General features: G+C 42.3%; 1 protein-coding gene across 5 annotated transcripts; it reads left to right on the top strand.

Moving 5' to 3' along the window:
• Positions 1–56: 56 nt before the first annotated feature.
• LOC128416958 (malignant fibrous histiocytoma-amplified sequence 1 homolog) lies at positions 57–18,144 on the top strand. Of its 5 annotated transcripts, XM_053395078.1 has the most exons (11): positions 57–294; positions 1,456–2,335; positions 3,247–3,538; positions 4,925–5,114; positions 6,308–6,498; positions 7,592–8,073; positions 8,753–8,910; positions 10,319–10,478; positions 15,715–15,785; positions 16,970–17,070; positions 17,898–18,144. In XM_053395078.1, the coding sequence occupies exons 1-11, from the start codon at positions 276–278 to the stop codon at positions 17,913–17,915; spliced, it is 2,562 nt and encodes an 853-aa protein (XP_053251053.1). In that variant the 5' UTR covers positions 57–275; the 3' UTR covers positions 17,916–18,144. The 5 variants fall into 5 exon arrangements, with proteins under 5 accessions (XP_053251053.1, XP_053251060.1, XP_053251076.1 ...); XM_053395085.1 differs by lacking the exons at positions 15,715–15,785; positions 16,970–17,070; positions 17,898–18,144 and adding an exon at positions 13,572–14,027; XM_053395101.1 differs by lacking the exons at positions 15,715–15,785; positions 16,970–17,070; positions 17,898–18,144 and having other exon boundaries at positions 8,753–8,884; positions 10,319–10,469.
• Positions 18,145–18,171: the final 27 nt, after the last annotated feature.

The raw sequence follows: 18,171 nt of genomic DNA, 5'->3' as shown, positions 1-18,171 counted from the left end.
CCATGGTCACACCTCCGAGTGTGAAGGAGTGTGTGTGTGTGTGTGTGTGTCCCATTTCACTGGCAATCATATACTAGGGAAACGGCTGTGGTGATTTTAACTGTGTTGAGCCTTCAATTTTGCCCCACACAAAGTTTCACATCTTGCACAATTAATTGTGGGAAGAAGAAGGAGGTAAAGGCTTTTGAAAGAGAGAATTGAGGAAATGAAAGCAGATGGTTACGTCAGAAGGATATAGCCGTGGCTTGTGAAGCAGGGAGCAGCAGGACAACAACATGGCCCAGCATGGATCTAGTGAGTACCTGCCTTTGATTCCTACTGGTTGCTGCTGCTTGGAGTGGAGTAGAAAAACAATGGAAGGGGCAGTGCTGGAGGAGGGCTTGGTCAGGTGCTGGGTGCTGATGCTGGGCCTACCTGCCATTTGTTAGGATGAGAGAGAGAACTTGCCATCTTTAAAATAGTAATCCTGTGCCAAGAGACATATGTTCAGGTTTTGGCACAGCCTGTGCATAGAATCATAACTTTCTCAGTCCTTCTCATTGCAACACTGACAGACAGAAGAGGAAAGATGTTTTAAAGCTGACCTGTTCCACTCCGCTGCTTAACTCCTCAGCTACAGGAGCTGCAGCAGTGAAAAGGCCAGAGGAAGCCCCCAACAGCACAGGCTGTTCCTGTCCCTTTTATTATGCCCTTTGTGTTCAACGCAGTGGATCTTTTTTTCAAATAATGTGTTCAGAAGTAGGCCTGGTTAGAGGAACTGTATTGAAATGAGTATTAGAGGAACTGTATTGAAATGGGAGCTGGTGATAGGGGGCATACTTATATTTTAAATCCTGCCTCATTTGTTAAGCTCTGTGAGAATGATTTCTGACTGAAAATACAAAAATTCACTGGGTGGTCTTGGACCAGTCACAGCTTCTTAGTCTTAACCTACCTCACAGGGTGGTTGTGAGGATACAGTAGGGAGGAAGAAAACCATGTCTGCCACCTTGAGCTCCTTAGAGGAAAGGCAGGATATAAATAAAATAAATACATACATAAAATAAAAGAGTGGGCTATGTAGGACCTTAAGCGTACCATAAGTCCTGCCCCATCCCGTCTCCAATTTCTCTTGCATTTACGTGCACATACAGTTACAGCAACCTGATTATAATTTAACTACCCTCCTATACTCAGAACCAGGCAGCTAAGCAGTAGAAAAAGGTTAATTCCAGATGAAGTGATGTACGGTAAAATTCTCTGTATGTTTGTCAGAAATAATTCCCTCTCTAAACAATTAGGTTTTGTCCCTAGTAAAAGTGTTTAGCATTACACGGTTAAGAGCTGGAGCGTTCACTTATGTGTGTGTGTGGCATGAAATAATTTGAGCAGAGTGTTTGGCAAGCTACTCACTTGGAAACAATGGTCCTTTTTCTTGATGATACATCACAGTATCTTGTGCCCTCTGTTCATCAGATCAAGGGCAAGAAGGCTACCGCAATGAAGTAACACTTTCCAGACTTAGGCTCCGAGTGGTTCCACCTGAGGTCCTGCAAAATAATGGCATAGAAAGCTTGAATTTAGACCGGAACAAGCTGAAACAGCTCCCTGGGATTGCAAAACTTTGCAACCTGAAAAAGCTGGTTTTGTCTAAAAATGATATCATAGACTTCCCAGAGGAAATCAGGAGCTTGGTCCATCTGGAGAAGCTGGAACTCAATCAGAACCAAATCCGTGTTGTCCCAGAGGGAGTCTTTTCCTGTCTTCCAAAGTTGAGACATCTTCGACTGAACAACAACCGCTTAGATAGGCTTCCCAAGGACCTGGCAGTCTGTTGCAGCAGCCTCCAGTACCTCAACCTGTCCAACAACTTGTTCCTAGCTATCCCTTTGGCGGTCTTGGAGCTGAAATGTTTGCAAGAGCTCTACCTGTATAACAACAAGCTGCACCAGCTTCCCATGAAGATGTTCAAGGAGCTGCCTCTGAAGATGTTCAAGGTCAGCGGGAATCCTCTCCGGGAGCCTCCCTACGAGGTCTGTGCCGGAGGCCTCAGGCAGATCATCAGCTACTTCGACCAGCTGCAAAACAGCCGAGCGGAAGAGGACAGGCGAGTCAAGACCATGTTCCTGGGGATGTCCTTAGCAGGGAAGTCCACCATTTGCAAAAGCCTGAAGCAAAGGCAAATAGTTCGAATGTCAGAGGAAGAGCGGACCGTTGGGATTGAGATCAGTGAGTTCCAGATCCAAGGCTTCACATTTCTCTTCTGGGACTTTGCTGGCCAATTGGAATACTATATGACTCACCACATGTTCATTACCCCACAGGCTCTGGTCATCTTGGTCATCAACTTTCAGCAGTAAGTGTCATCTTGCTTACCTTGTGAAGGGAGGGCAAAGGGGAGTGTGGCTTTTAAGTCCTGTTGGCTCCAGCGGGGTCGATTTACATGTGTGCTTCACATTCCTGTTTATAAGTGAATGGGATTTAAATGTGTTGTCTTTGGCTAAATTTGTACTCCTGTGTATGAAGTTAGCTTTTTTTGTCAGCCAGAAACATTATAATTGCAGGAGTTTTATCCCTGCTAGTACTGTATGCCCATCAGAGAGCAGTGAACTAATGAAGTCTTAAATCTTATGCACACTTGGAAGTAAGCTCCACTGAACACTTTCAAGCAAACTTGCATAGGCTCTTGCACTGCAAGCTATTCTTCTAAATCGGAGGTGGCTAAAGCCTATTGCAGAGGCCTTAGCTAGACATTGAGGTGCACTACTTATCATTGCACCCAATCTAAATTAAAAAAAGACGACAACAAAGCATGCTTTCCATTATTCACTGAGTGAAATCTTTTTTGCTTGGCCACCACCAATCAATTAATATTACCTTTATGGATAATCATCATTACTCTATTTTTATGGATATTTTCACAAGTGCCACAATTGCAAGCTGAGAAGAATATACTTTTCTCATAGCAGAGGCCACTTCTTAATATCTGTATTAAGCTCCGGTCGCATCCACGCCATATATTTAAAGCATTTATCTTTCCCTGAAAGAATATTGGGAGCTGTACTTTAACCACAGAGAACTACAATTCCCAGCACCCCAACAAACCACAGTTCCCGGGACTCTTTGGGGGAAATCATGTGCTTTAAGTGCATATTGTGAATGTGACCTCATTCTCTTTGTGAGCTACCAATATTAGAGAAACAAATTTGTTTACCCACACAATGTCAGGGCAGCACCTGTGAGTGATCTGGAACTTCTCTTTTTCAGGTATCAGCGGAGCGATGACTCCTTCAAGGAGCTTGTTGGATTTTGGATCAACAACCTCTTTATGCGAGTGCCCAACTCTGTGGTCCTTCCCGTTGGAACTCACATAGATGTTTGTTGTGAGCAGGAGGTTAAAGAAAAGAAAGAGGATATAATGAGCAAGATCCAGGACATGCTGGATGAGAGAAAGAGCACCTTAGCCCATCTCATTGCCAACCTGGAGGACAATGAGGAATCAGAGTTCTTTGTGGACCAGTGGAATAGGCTGAAGGAAATGGAGCAATGCACCCTTACGGTGAGGAAAATGTGATGTATTTTGAATATTTAGGATGCCCTACATTAGGGGTGGGAAACCTGTGGCCCGTCAGATGTTGGACAGAACTCCCTGACCCTCAGTTACAATGGCTGTGGCTTGACCTGAGTTAGGAGTCCAACAACATCTGGAGGGCCACAAGTTTCCAGTCCCTGCATTACAGAATATGATGTGATGTAAACTCCCAAGAGTGTGTTGGTTGGGAAAGAAAAATTAAGTAGATAAAAAGAGAATTCCCTGGATGCCAAGATTCAGGTCTGGGAAAGTGCCCTTGGGTGAGCAGAGATTTAAAATCACAAAATATGCAGCAAAGTGAAATGTGTAAAAATAGACTGTTGGTCCTTTAAAATATGTCCTTGTGAGTTCCAAAACTTCCCATTTCCCCATCATAGGGGGAAAAACATGTTTGGGAAGTTAAAGATAGTTTACTTACAAACTATTCAAAGGTCAGATTCATGTGCTTTTCCATACAGCAGTCAGAAAGCACAGGCAGTAACATGGCTCTCTTGTGAGTGGTGCCATCTGGCCCCCAATTTGTCAACTCCTTAGTCAAAAGTAGGATGTGAACAAGCAGCATCTTTGTTGGTGGGGGGGTATATAGACATTTTGGAGGCTAGGACATTGAACCTTAAGAACAAAAGAAAGTGCCTAGAGCAGACCAAAAGTCCATTCATTCCAGGGGTGGGAACTTCTGATCAGGGGGCCAAATATGTCCTACCAGGTCACCTTCAATGGCCCTTGAGGCTAATGCTGCAGGCCATTGAGACCCACCCTAAGCACATCCCCCTTTTGCCAGCCCACACCACTCACCGGCCTTACTTTTACACCTTCCACAAGTGCTTCAGCCCGGCTGGAATGTGTCCTTCATCTTTGATAATGTCTCTCACTTGCCTGAATGCAGGACTGAGAGCAGTGTGTGAGTGAATTACAAGCTATCCTGCTGTACAAAGGTAAAATTTATATGAGTTGATCCACCCTGCTTTTCCTCTGGCCATGCCCAGTAGTGGCTAGCCTTGTGCCTGTGGGCACCCACAAGTGGAACCTGAAGTTATTGTTCCCCAGCAGTTGATTCTTTGAGGCCTAAATCTTCAGATCTGGGAGGATGTATCCAACCACCACTGACAAATGACTCTGTTCACTTATGAATAAGATACTTCCTTTCATCTGTTCTGAATCTCATGTCCATCCAGAGATTTAGTTTGATTGTAGGAATCTCAGGTTCTATGGCCACCAGCATGCATAAACCATAGACTGCCCACCGGAATAACAAAATGCCAGTCTTTGGTCGTTTGCATCTATTGCTTGCTTGTAAACTGTTTGGAGTTTTGGTTTGTTTGTTTGTGGCATCTGTATATTTTTTTGCCCCAGGTTTTGGACCTCGTTCCTGTCAATTGCATGGATTACGAGGACATCAAAACACTCGAAGGCACAATTCTGAAGCACGTCAAGAATGAGGCTGTCTTCCCGAATGTCATCCAAGTGCTCCCCCCTATCTACAAACAAGTAGAAGCTGCAATTGTGAATATTGTGCAAAAAAATGAAGAGTTGGCAGAGCATGGCAAGTAACTATTATGAATGGGCATTTTGCGCCTCCCCTCTCTTCCCCCTTTTAAATGCAAGATCCTAGCCCTTGAATAGGTGAACTCATGATGCAGAACAGGGTCCTTCTGAACATTTGGGAAGAGACGTCGCTTGGGGTAGTACATCTGCTTTCGTTGCATGTGGAAGGTTCTCAGTTCATTCCCCAGCATCTCTTGGGAAAGACTCCCTTGCCTTGAAACCCTGGAGATCATTAGCATAGATGAAAACTGAGTAAGATGGACCAATAGTCAGACTCAGTAGATGGCAGTTTCCTATGTACAGAGTGTATTTCCCTGAAATACACAGCCTCCGTCACAGCCATCTCATAAACACTTGCAATAAAGGTGATGGCCTCTAGATTGCTTGGGGGAGAACCGAAGTCTCTGAGTCAGTCTCTCAGACAGCTGTCCCTCAGGACAATAGCAGGAGGCTGATACTGGCTTCTCTTCTGTGGTCAATTTGCTTATTTTTATAGTCCACTCAGCCTGAAAAGTTGGGCAGGCCCCCGTTTTAAAAATAATAAAAATCCAGTGAAAGCATAAAACTCCAATTAAAGCATAATAACATTTGAACCAAGTATAAAGCATATTAAATAAAATAAAATGATCACTGGTTGATGGCCCTGATCCCCTTCTGCAGCAAGACCACAGAGAAAACTCCCCACACATTCAAATTTAAAACTATGGGAGCATTTGCACGTTCCCAGATCTACAATGAATTCCAAAATAGTTGTTAACCACCTGAAGGAGCCAGCTTAAGTAAGGCTGTGATTCTTCATTAGCATTGACCTCTTTAATATTTACTGCCCTCCTCTAGTTCTGCTCCAACAGCAGAACTACAGCATTTCATTCACTTATAGACAGGGAAGGGAAAGACATTCAGGTCACATCTGGAGACAAACCTTACCTAATTCACACTTTCTGAAACAATACGCAAACTGAAAGACAGACAGCCGTTCTTCAAAATTTATAAATAAATAGCCAAGTCATGTGGAAAGGTGGATAAATGAGTTTGGGGTGGAAATATGAGAAACGGAGATAATCCAAATTTGACAAATCCATCCATCCCATTCTACGGACAGGCTGATCCCAAACCTGCTTACTCAAAGAATTTCGTTCTGTGGATCCCTTGCAGTCACTAGAAACAAGTCTTCTTCTAATGGCCCTTTAGGTATGATGGATCTCAGTCTGTTACATAGAGAGCTTTCCTATCAGTATCGCCTGACCCACCTTGATGTAGAACTTCTGCGGGATATCCTGAGATACCTTCACCGCATTGGGCTAATCGTGTGGTACGAAGAGGTCAAGCAGCTGGAGAGCACGGTGTTTCTATGCCCGGACATTCTCATAACCATCTTCAAAGTGAGTTCCAGGTGTCCTTGGCTGCTTCCACACCAGATCTCTTTATGCTGTAGAGACATTGATTCTCTGAAGTTAGCTAGAAGGGGAATGAAAATGGAGGTGCCACACAAGCGTGTAGCATTTATTTATTTACCACGTCACAACAGAAAGTTTTCTAGGAGATCAACAGACTCCTTTAGAGTGCCAAGGCTCAGCCTGAGGTTGCCAACTGCTTTACAGACGGATGTTCTGTGCCTTTTATTTATACACTACTATAAAATCTAGTAGGTGGGAATTGGCTAGATGGGTCCAGGGAGTGGTTAATGCCTCATTACAGGAGGGAGTTATGCCCACCATCTTGTTGTCCCCACCAACCACATCTAGTTTGAACCTCATTGAGGAAATCACTAATGCAGCTTCACCACGCCTGATCCCTTGCATTCCAAAGGCAGGCACGTCCTTCAGATCAGCATGTTCACACTGCAAGCTGTAGAGGCCAATGCAAGACTTTTATGACCTCCTTGGTTGTGTTCTAGCACAAAATGGGGATTTCAGGTAATTACTGTCTAAATGAGACCACTTGCTCCAAAAGGGTTTATCAATAGGCTATGAAAAGATAGCAAAGAATGGACTATAGGAACAGTCTGTCCCCCCCGCCCCCCCTTGCCATCTTTCAAACACTGCATCACCGTCAGCATTGCATCTCACAATAGGATTGCAGATAATACAGCGGGATGGACTAGCCAGGCATGTGTGTTGATTCACCTGTGCGTATCAGCTACTGAGAGAGACCAGTTCTGAATTCCCGCCTGCCAACCACATCTTTGCTGGAAGCCATTTTCTTTCAATGACTCCTAATAGCTGTAGCATATGCTAAGAGGGTTAGGCAGGCTTCCTCAACTTGGTGCTTTCAAATATTTTTAACTACAACTCCCATCATCACTGTCTACTGATCACACTTGGGCTTGGGCTGATGGGAGTTGTGGTCCAAAACATCTGAAGGATGTATTTGCTACCCCTGATCTAGGGAAAGTGTGAGCCTTACCTGTCGTGTATTTAAGACTTAATTTTTCTATGCCTGTATTTTATTTTTTTAATGCTTCTGTTCTTCCAGACTCTTGTCCGGTATGGCCTGACGCAGCAGCTGGAGAGCATTGCTGTGGACATCTTGATAGCAGAACATGCCACCATTCGAGACCGGGCCAACTGGGTGTGGGCATTCAAGTCAAAGGCCATGTTGTGCCAGAAGGCCATGAGAGCTTTGCTCAAACACCAGCTCTACTTGGACGGCATGAGAGACGTCTTTGAGGAAATGGTGGGCAGCAGATCTCAGAAGGGGAAGCTCTTTAGCCTGTTGGAGCACTTTGAGATCTGTCTGGAGGTCAGAAATACAGAGGGGCTCAATCCAAGAGCCCGAGTGTTTGTGCCTGGATTGCCGTGGGAAGCCGCACAGGGCCATGAGGAAACTCACTACTTATTTCCCACTTATCTCAACCAGAGTGAGGAGGTTTCCAAAATGTGGGGAGGAGACCACAAAGAAGACCTTCATATCCGTGTCTACTTTTCCCCAGAGATCCCAGAGGGCTTCTTCAAAAGGTAGTTAAACAAAGTGCTATTTTTTTTAGGAAAAAAGGTGCCAGAACTTACCAAGAACACCTCCCTCCTCTTAGAATGGCAATTGTGCCCACCTGAGAGGGGCTGGAACTGAGTTCTGGTGAGTTCCAGCTGAAAAAAAGCTCTGGTTAAACAGACTGCTGATTGCATAGAGGCCATATGAAGTGATGGCCCAGCTTGTGACCAATTTCTGCTGTTTGCAGTCTCCTTTGAATTTGGGCCGCAGTCATGAAAATTTGCTGATTTGCATAACCTGGGGCAGCCACAAACATACATACATTTCCCACAGAAATTTTCAAGCAAAAATTGCACTACAGCAAAATTTTGGTATTTTGTGTGTCTTTTGATCAGTTTGTATTTTTTAAGTAAAGTTTAATTTAAAAAGTTACATTTAGTTAAGTTTTAGTTTCTTTTGTTTGTTTGATAAATTAAACCAATATCATTTACAACCAAGAATGAGTATCTATCTCTATCTATCTATCATCTATCTATCTATCATCTATCTATCTATCATCTATCTATCTATCTATCTATCTATCTATCTATCTATCTATCTATCTATCTGTATATTCATATATTCCCTGGCTGCACACCCAAGGAAATACTTTGTGCACATCATGATGGGATCTGAAGGCATTGGCTGTTGTTTCTCTCTTTCCAGGCTCATGGTTAAAGCTTGCTCTTTCTTCTCAACCCACTGGGTTGCAAAAGCGATATGCCTGCTCATCTGCAGTGGCAAACCTTTACTGATCAAAGCGAACAACCAGAAGGGATATAGCTACATTGAACTCAGGTGCAGAAAACCAGCTGAGAGGGCAGGTACCACAGAAGGACAAACTTTGACTCACTTTGTTGGATGTTAGAAATGATCTCCTTCCTTTGTCTTTCACCTGAAAAGCCAGCATTATCATATATCAAGCTTTTATGGGAAATTGGAGCAGATAGGATCATGCTTGCTTTAGGGTGTTAATCTGAAGCTTGCTTTGATGTGCCAACACAGACCCGATGGTGGCAGCACCAAACTCAGGCACAAACAGCAGAAAACTTTTGCGTAGGTTAAATTTGGCAGTTTCAGATGCATGTAGTGTTATCCTGAGTTGCAGGTAGATTTATACATGATTGGAGGAGGGATTTGTAAACAATGAGGTCAGGGGGGAAAGGAAATGTGGAAAAGCACAGATGAAGATAAATACTTTACTAACTGTGGCAGCAGTTGATAACATAAACATCCTAGCATTGGTGAGCCAACATGTAGTGTGATTAAAAATTGTGCCAATTGAAACCCACAAGTGATAATAATGTACTTTTAAAAGTAATTCAGTGGAAAGCTTCATGAACCACGTGCCCTGAAATTTAGGGTCCCATCCAAACCAGTGCCAAGCTTTTTGCACCACAAACCCTGCATTTTGCACCAGTGTGGAGTGAATCAGACAATGTTGGATTTTTGGGTGTTAACTGGGAACCATGGTTTGCTGTATCAATTCCTCAGTTTGGAGAGTGGTACAAAACGTGGGGTATTTTTAGTGCAAAACGAGTGCAAAACTTTGGGACTTGTTTGGTTTCAGTTCTATTCACTTGTGGATTAAATAAGCATAATGGGTTATTTGATGATGTGTTGATTAGCTGAGGGAAGACCCACACCATACATTTAAAGTACACCCAACATGCCTTTTAAAGCACATAACTTTCTCCAGAAAATCCTGGGAACGGTAGTTTGCAAAGGATACTGGGAATTGTAGATCTGTGGGGAGAAACTACAGTCCCCAGGATTCTTTGGGGGAAGCCACATGGTTTAAATGTGGGTTGAATGCACTTTATATGTGTGCTATGGCTCGGCCCTTGCTGATGCTAGGATGCTTGCGTTAACCACATGTTTTGTGAACAGTCTCTCTTAATAAGGAATTATGCCTGCAGTTTTCTACATTTCTTCCCTTCTGATCTCACTGTTTACAGTTTCCTCCCCAATGATGTACAAATACGCCTGCAAGTTGGGGTAACATTTAATGCATCTGATGAAGTGGACTGTATTCTATGAAAGCTAGATTTGCTGCCTTTAGGGTACTGCAGGAGGCTTTGTTGTTTTTTGTAATTTATTTATTTTTTGCTGATAAACTGTTTTGCCGACAACTTCTGTTGGCTAAAAAGATGCATCTGTCAACATTTCCCTTTAGCCAACTATCTAGACAGAAAATCCCACATAGTTCCGTTTCTCTGATGTCTTTTAAAGGATTCCAGTTGGTGTGGGACTTTGTTATGACAATAATCTCCATCAGCAATAAACTCTTGGAGGAGTGGCCTGGTCTCCATCTTTGTGTGAAGACACCTTGTCGGACAGCTGGCTGCCCTGCAGAATTTGTCTGGCCAGATGTGGATGACAAAAGCACAGTGTAAGTATCTCACCCCTCTGCTCCCCTGCCCTGAGAGCATGAAGTTTCCTAACTTTTCAGCAGTAAAAACAGCAAATTCCATCTTCAATGATGAAGGCTTCTGGAGAACTTGAAATCTTGCACACTGTTTAGCACATTTTGGTTAGCCTAATAAAGGTATTGCCTTAATATGGATTTTGATTTTTTTCTTATAGGCCAACACAGGTACCTTTTGTTATTTGCATAATGTTTAAGTTACAACTACAGTAGCTTTGGCCATACCCTGAGAACACATAGTGTATTTCAAACAAAGCCCTGATGTTGGCCCAGAGGCAAAGTGCTCTGAATTCATTTTTTTAAAAAGATATTTATTAAAATTTTCAATTTTTATACAAACAAAAAACAAACAAACAAAATTTTAAAAACACATATAGTTCACAATACTTGATTTTCAATGACATATTTCCCTGACCTCCTCATACCTCCCCTTCTTGTAGTCCAATTCAAATTATTTGTTCAGCAAATCCTTATCTCAAAGCATTACAGCTTATAAAAACACCTTATTTTCTATCCAACATCTTAGATTATTATAACCTTAAATTTTTACTTATAAAAAAACAATTTTTTCGTATTCCTTTATATACCATTATTATACCATTACAGCTAGAAACCACTTAGTTTCAATCCAACATCATTCAACATTCCTTAATTTTACAATATTTCTGTAAATAGTCCTTAAATTTTTTCCAATCCTCCTCTGCCGACTCTTCTCCCTGGTCACGGATTCTCCCAGTCATTTCTGCCAATCCCATACAGTCAATCAACTTCATCTGCCATTCTTCCAGAGTGGGTAAATCTTGCTGCTGTTGTGGCATACATAAAAAACGTTGTGTGGTGTAGTGGTTAAGAGCAGTAGTCTCGTAATCTGGGGAACCGGGTTCGCGTCTCCGCTCCTCCACGTGCAGCTGCTGGGTGACCTTGGGCCAGTCATACTTCTTTGAAGTCTCTCAGCCCCACTCACCTCACAGAGTGTTTGTTGTGGGGGAGGAAGGGAAAGGAGAATGTTAGCCGCTTTGAGACTCCTTAAAGGGAGTGAAAGGCGGGATATCAAATCCAAACTCTTCTTCTTTAACACCAATTGGCCGACAATGCCCAAGAGAAAGGCCTCTGGTTTCTTCAAGAAGGTATATTTAAATACCTTTTTCAATTCATTATATATCATTTCCCAGAAAGCCTTAATCCTAGGGCACATCCACCAAAGGTGAAAGAATGTACCTTCATTTTCCTTACATTTCCAACATTTATTATCGGGCAAATGATAGATTTTTGCAAGCTTGACTGGGGTCATGTACCACCTGTATATCATTTTCATAATATTCTCTCTTAAGGCATTACATGCCGTAAACTTCATACCTGTGGTCCATAACTGTTCCCAGTCAGCAAACATAATATTATGTCCAACGTCTTGTGCCCATTTGATCATTACAGATTTAACCGTCTCATCCTGAGTATTCCATTTCAACAGCAAATTATACATTTTTGACAAAGTCTTAGTTTTGGGTTCTAGCAGTTCTGTTTCCAATTTGGATTTTTCCACCTGGAAACCAACTTTCTTATCCAAATTATAAGCCTCCATTATCTGATAATAGTGAAGCCAGTCTCGCACTTTATCTTTTAATTTCTCAAAACTCTGCAATTTCAGTCTGTCCCCTTCTTGCTCCAAAATTTCCCAATATTTTGGCCATTTGGCCTCCATATTGAGTTTTTTCTGAGCCTTAGCCTCCATTGGTGACAACCACCTTGGGGTTTTATTTTCCAATAAATCCTTATATCTAATCCAAACATTAAACAATGCTTTCCTGACAATATGGTTTTTAAATGCTTTGTGTGCTTTAACCTTGTCGTACCACAGATATGCATGCCACCCAAAAACGTTGTTAAAACCTTCTAAATCCAAAATGTCTGTATTCTCAAGAAGCAGCCAGTCTTTCAACCAGCAGAATGCTGCTGATTCATAATAGAGTTTGAAGTCTGGCAGGGCAAATCCACCCCTTTCCTTTATATCAGTTAATATCTTAAATTTTATTCTAGGCTTCTTGCCCTGCCAGACAAATTTAGAAATGTCTTTCTGCCACTTCTTGAAACAGTCCATTTTGTCCAAAATTTGCAATGTTTGAAACAAAAACAGCATTCTAGGCAATACATTCATCTTTATAGCTGCAATTCGACCCAACAAGGAAAGCTTCAAGTTTGACCAAATTTCTAAATCTTTTTTCACTTCAGCCCAACATTTTTCATAATTATCTTTAAACAAATTCCCATTTTTAGCTGTCATATTAATCCCCAGGTATTTCACTTTCTTAACCACAGTCAGTCCTGTTTCATTCTGAAACTTCTCTCTTTCAATTGGTGTTAAGTTTTTCTCAAGAACCTTAGTTTTTAGCTTGTTCAATTTGAACCCTGCCACCTGACCAAATTCTTGAATTAATTCTAAAACTCTTTTAGTACTAGATTCTGGCTCCTGTAGTGTCAAAACTAGATCATCTGCAAATGCTCTCAATTTATACTGTTTAGTTCCGACCTGTATACCTTTAACCATCCGGTCCCTTCTAATCATATTCAGCAAAACCTCCAGGACCGATATAAAGAGCAAAGGGGAAATTGGGCATCCCTGTCGTGTCCCTTTTTCTATCTTAAATTGTTCCGTAACCACATTATTTACAATTAATTTGGCCTTTTGTTCAGAATATATTGCACCTATACCATTCTCAAAGCCATGGCCTACCCCCATACCCTGTAGGTTCTTTTTCATAAAACTCCAAGAAATATTGTCAAAGGCTTTCTCCGCATCCACAAATATCAAAACTGCTTTAGTGTTTATATTCACTTCTAGCTTTTCCAAAATGTCAATTAAAAGTGCTCTGAATTCAAAGCAACTAGGAGGATGGCTCTGTACCCATCAAAGTCAATTTAAAAACTTTCATATATTTCCAATGGGCCATTTTGTTTTGCTCCATCATATTCCACTAGTGATATCAAGAAACAAATTAACTGTCCATCTTTCTTATCACCTCTTATTTGATGTGTGTGTTTTGATTTTTTCTTTTCCTTTAGGCTTCACATTCTTCTAGCTAGACCTCAGGGGGGTAATTTGCATAATATATAAATCAGACAAGTTATCTATCAAGCTTTTCTTTCTCCCACAAAGAGACCATAGGCAACACATAACATGTTATCTCATTTCAAATACTTCTTTATGTTCACAACAACCCTGTGAGATAGGCCAAGCAAGTTCTTTTTTATTGTTGTTCTTTCAGTTTGCATGCCTCTTTTCCACATAAGTATGTCTAAATCCACTCATACCACACAAGAGCAAAGGGGGGGGGGAGGAAGAACACATAATTACAACAGTCTTAATACCAATTCATTTCAAAACATGTCAAAGCAAATAAACATAAAAATATTGCTATAATATTTTAAATCCATGATAAAATAGGCAATATTGACCATTAAAAAAAGTTATCAGTAGATGATGTTTAAAATAGCTAAGGCAGGGGTCAGCAAACTTTTTCAGCAGGGGGCCGGTCCACTGTCCTTCCAACCTCGTGGGGGGACGGACTATATTTTTTTTGCGGGGGGATGAACAAATTCCTATGCCCCGCAAATAACAGAGATGCATTTTAAATAAAAGGACACATTCTACACACTGATTCCCGGACCATCCGTGGGCCAGATTTAGAAGGCAGTTGGGCCAGATCCAGCACCTGGGCCTTAGGTTTGCCTACCCATGATCTAAGGCATACGTAAAATATAAACATTTATGTTTGAAAGCATTTAAAGCAGATAGGCTAAAACTCTCAGGTGCTGTCAAGTTTTTATGAATAGTGTAACCAGCAGCAAGTTTTTCAAAGCTGTCAAGCTCCAGAAATAGTAGCCAGCTTCCTTTGAGCCAGCCACAAATGTTCTCACATAGGCCACTTTCTCCTTCCCCTATTCTGATGTTCCCCTATTCTGATGTCCAACAGAGATGGGGGAAGTGCAGCATTGATGTTCCTCCTTTCTGCTCTAGGTGTCCACACCCAAGCAAACGTTCATGCAGCCTTCATGCACAAAGCAGCATAGGTTGGTTTGCCCAGAACACCCCATCACACCTGGATGGTGAGGCAGCTCTCCAGAGCTTCTCCTGCCTCTGGGCCTAGAGCCCAGCATCCCAAGATCCGCAGATAAGCACAACAGCAAAGCAAACCAATTAGCACACAGTCGTACCTTGGTTCTCGAATGCCCTGGAACTCGTATGTTTTGGCTCCCGATCGAAAACCAGAAGTGAATGTTCCCAGTTTCCGAACGTTCTTCTGGAAGCTGAACGTCCGACGGGGCTTCCATGGCTTCCAATTGGCTGCAAGAGCTCCCTGCAGCCAATTGGAAGCCACGCTTTGGAAGTCGGAACATTTTGGAAATCAAACGGAATGGAATCCGTTCGACATCCGAGGTACCACTGTACATCAAAGGAAGGGAATATAAATATATACGAGCTCATTTTTGCAACAACCACCAATTAGTCTGGGGTTACCTCGACTACCAAGATGGTATTTGCAAGCCTTTTGGAACATTTCTGCTTTAGTTCAACACAAATGGGTAAATTTCGCCAGTCAGACCAGTCATTGTGTACTCCCCCCCCCCCCCAAGAGCTTATCAGTGGTTTGGTGAGATTTGAATAGGCTTTTGTATGTCCAGCATTCTAAGATGTACTCAGAATCAGCACATTTGAATTAATGTACCTAAGTTATGTGCATAAATTTCAGGGGGTGTACTCTTGACTATGACCAATGTGGGAATACAACCCCTAGTGCACTGGTGAGCCCTTCACATGTAGTTGAACTCAACTCCCATCAGTGCCAGCCAGCCTCGTGAGTTGTCGGGAATGATGGAAACTGTAGTCCAGCAATTATCTGATCTGGAGGGTCATAGATGCCACCTCCCTGCCTTAGGCTGTGTACATACTGTACCCCTAAAGCCCATGCTTTCACCGAAAGAATTCTAGGCACTGACAATTTATTGTTCACAGAGGTACAATTCCCAGCAGCCCTTAACAAACCAGAATTATTTTCAGGGGGGGAAATGTACTTCAAATATGCTGTAGTGTGTACACAGCCTTTGTGTCGCCATCCTTCAAGTTGAAGAGTTACCAAAAATAAATAAATATTTTGATTGCAAAATCTGTTTACTCTTGCCTTGGTATTCCTTCCCTTCTCCAAAGGACTAAAGAAGAAATCAAAACATGTGGAACTTGTGCCTTTCAATTTGAAACTGAGCTGCTGTTACCAAAAGGTGAGACCAGAGATTTCAGGTTTCTTTCAACTGTAGACACATTTAAACCTGGCTGGTGTGGGGCAGGAGCTGAGGAGAGACTGTCAAGTACAGTCGTACCTTGGTTGTCGAACACCTTGCGACTCAAATGTTTTGGCTCCTGAATGCCTCAAACCTGGAAGTAAGTGTTCCAGTTTGCAAACTTTTTTTGGAAGCTAAACATCTGATGCAGCTTCTGCTGCTTCTGATTGAGTGCAGCCAATTGGAAGCCGCACCTTGGGTTTTAAAAGTCAAACGGACTTCCGGAACGGATGCTGTTCAAGAACCAAGGTATGACTGTATTGCCCTCTAAAGTGCACCCGTTGCTTCTTCTGTTTCGTTTTGTGAGTGTGTTGGAGGGTGATATAGACAACAACTAATAGTTAAGTGATTGATTTCAGTGGGTTTAAGCACATTTACGTCTTCACTGGATTGTGGCCAAAACAGGAGCTACTGTAATTGCTGGTATTATAGTATCATGCTAGTAGGGGTGTTTTGAATCAGAGGATCTTGCCAAAGTACAGCAAGGAGGTGATTGGTGGGAGCTTTCCATCTCTTGACTCATGTCCATAGCCCAGTGCATAGGAGCCAACTCCTAGGCACTGCAGTCCCTTCGGGACCCCCCCCATAAAATATTTGAGGGGACTGCCCCCCTCCCAAGTTGATGGGCATGGTGTGTGCGTGCGCACAGTGTCATGTGAGCGATTATTTGGGTAGGGGTTTACCTGTACCCCCTCCCCGATATTTCATTCAAGTTGGCACCACTGGCCTAGTTTGTCCTTGCTCCCCTCCCCTCAGGCCTTCATAATTTCTATTACGGCTATCATTTTAGCATACTGCCCAGAGTTCGTGCTTTGGCTGCCTCCTCTACTTGCTCAAAGCATCATAAAACACAGTGCTTTTTAAGTTAAAAAGAATGAAAGCAAGGAAAAGGTTCTGTCACTCTTACATTGATAAAAATAGTGTGGGGTATCGGCAAAAATTGGCTGCCATGGCCAGCATAAAAAAGAAAGAAGTACTGGTGTGCGATTATCAACGAGTATCACAAAAAACCCCACTGGCAATATGAAATAGTAATGCAAAACTAAGAGTATGAAGGGGGGAAATATGCACCCAGTCATTGGTCGCATTTACTAGCTGGATAACTAACCATGTTATTGTTTTAGTCCCAAGTGAACGGAGCATTGCCCAGGCCCCTGCACAGTATTATGTCACCAGCTATGGCAACGCCACCTTTGGATCCAGCACTGTCCATGTGGAAAGTCAGGTATGCATGTATGTGTGGGCTGCTGTTTACTGTGCTTTGTTCTTGGGGATTTATACTTTTGTCCAGGCGGTCTTGATGAGTCCTGTTGGAGTGTACCATACAGCTTTAAAAGGTGTATTATTATATTATCTTCATCACTTTCTCCCCAAAAGTGCTGGAGTGTTTCCCCAAAATTCCCTATGCCAATTAGGGAAATTCAGACTGCAATTCCTTAGAGCAGGGTAACCAATACAGTGCCCTCCAGAGAGGTCTGGATGCCAACTCCCACCAGCACCAGGCAGCAAGGCCACTTACCAGAAATTATGGGAGTTGTAGTCCAACACAGCTGGAGGGCACCATGTTGGTTAATCCTCCTAGAGAGTGACCGAATATAGCATGTTTATTTGACTATTAGCACAGCTTAACCCCCCCCCCTGCAAAGCTCACCCAATATTTATTTGCAATTTGCAATAATGAAAGAGAAATCTTGACAGTACTAATATGGAGAGCAAATCCCTCTAAGGACCCTAGTGCTATGGTTGGAGATTACCCCTCTGCTTGCTCTACACTCAAAGGCAGATCCCTATTCTACTCACAGAAGTACAATTCCCTAGTAAAATTGAATGGGAAACTGCAAGCTCTTGGAGGGGAATAGGGATCGCCTAACAACCCCTCAGCACCCATGACTGGTTTAAAGAGGTACCACGGTGCTTTAAATGCATGGTGTGAAGGGATCCAGAGTATCCTTGCATAAAATGTTATTAAATAATTCTGACACATTTTAAATTGTCTTCTTTTAACAAAATGGCCACTTCTGTTACTTTATCCCATTACCTGTTTTGTTGCAGAATATCCTGGACAAATGACAAGAACCATGCAAGAAAAATTGCCAGCAACATTTTCAGAGATTTTCAGAGACACGTTTGGTTCATGTGGGACCTTAGAAACGCTTCATTCTAAACTGACTGTTGACCACCATAGGTTGAAAATGCAATGCAAATTCCATGGTAGAATGCCAATTTATTTACAGATATATGTGAACAGAAGTACAAGTATGCAATTTAATAAACTTCTACCATAAGTTACAGAACAATTTGCAGGGATTCTTCAGCATGATTCATC

The sequence above is a fragment of the Podarcis raffonei genome, chromosome 1, assembly GCF_027172205.1.
Source record: "Podarcis raffonei isolate rPodRaf1 chromosome 1, rPodRaf1.pri, whole genome shotgun sequence".
In the NCBI taxonomy this organism is placed as follows: Eukaryota; Metazoa; Chordata; class Lepidosauria; order Squamata; family Lacertidae; genus Podarcis; species Podarcis raffonei.
Note: the sequence above shows the minus strand (reverse complement) of the source record. Positions and strands in the feature narration are given on the sequence as shown.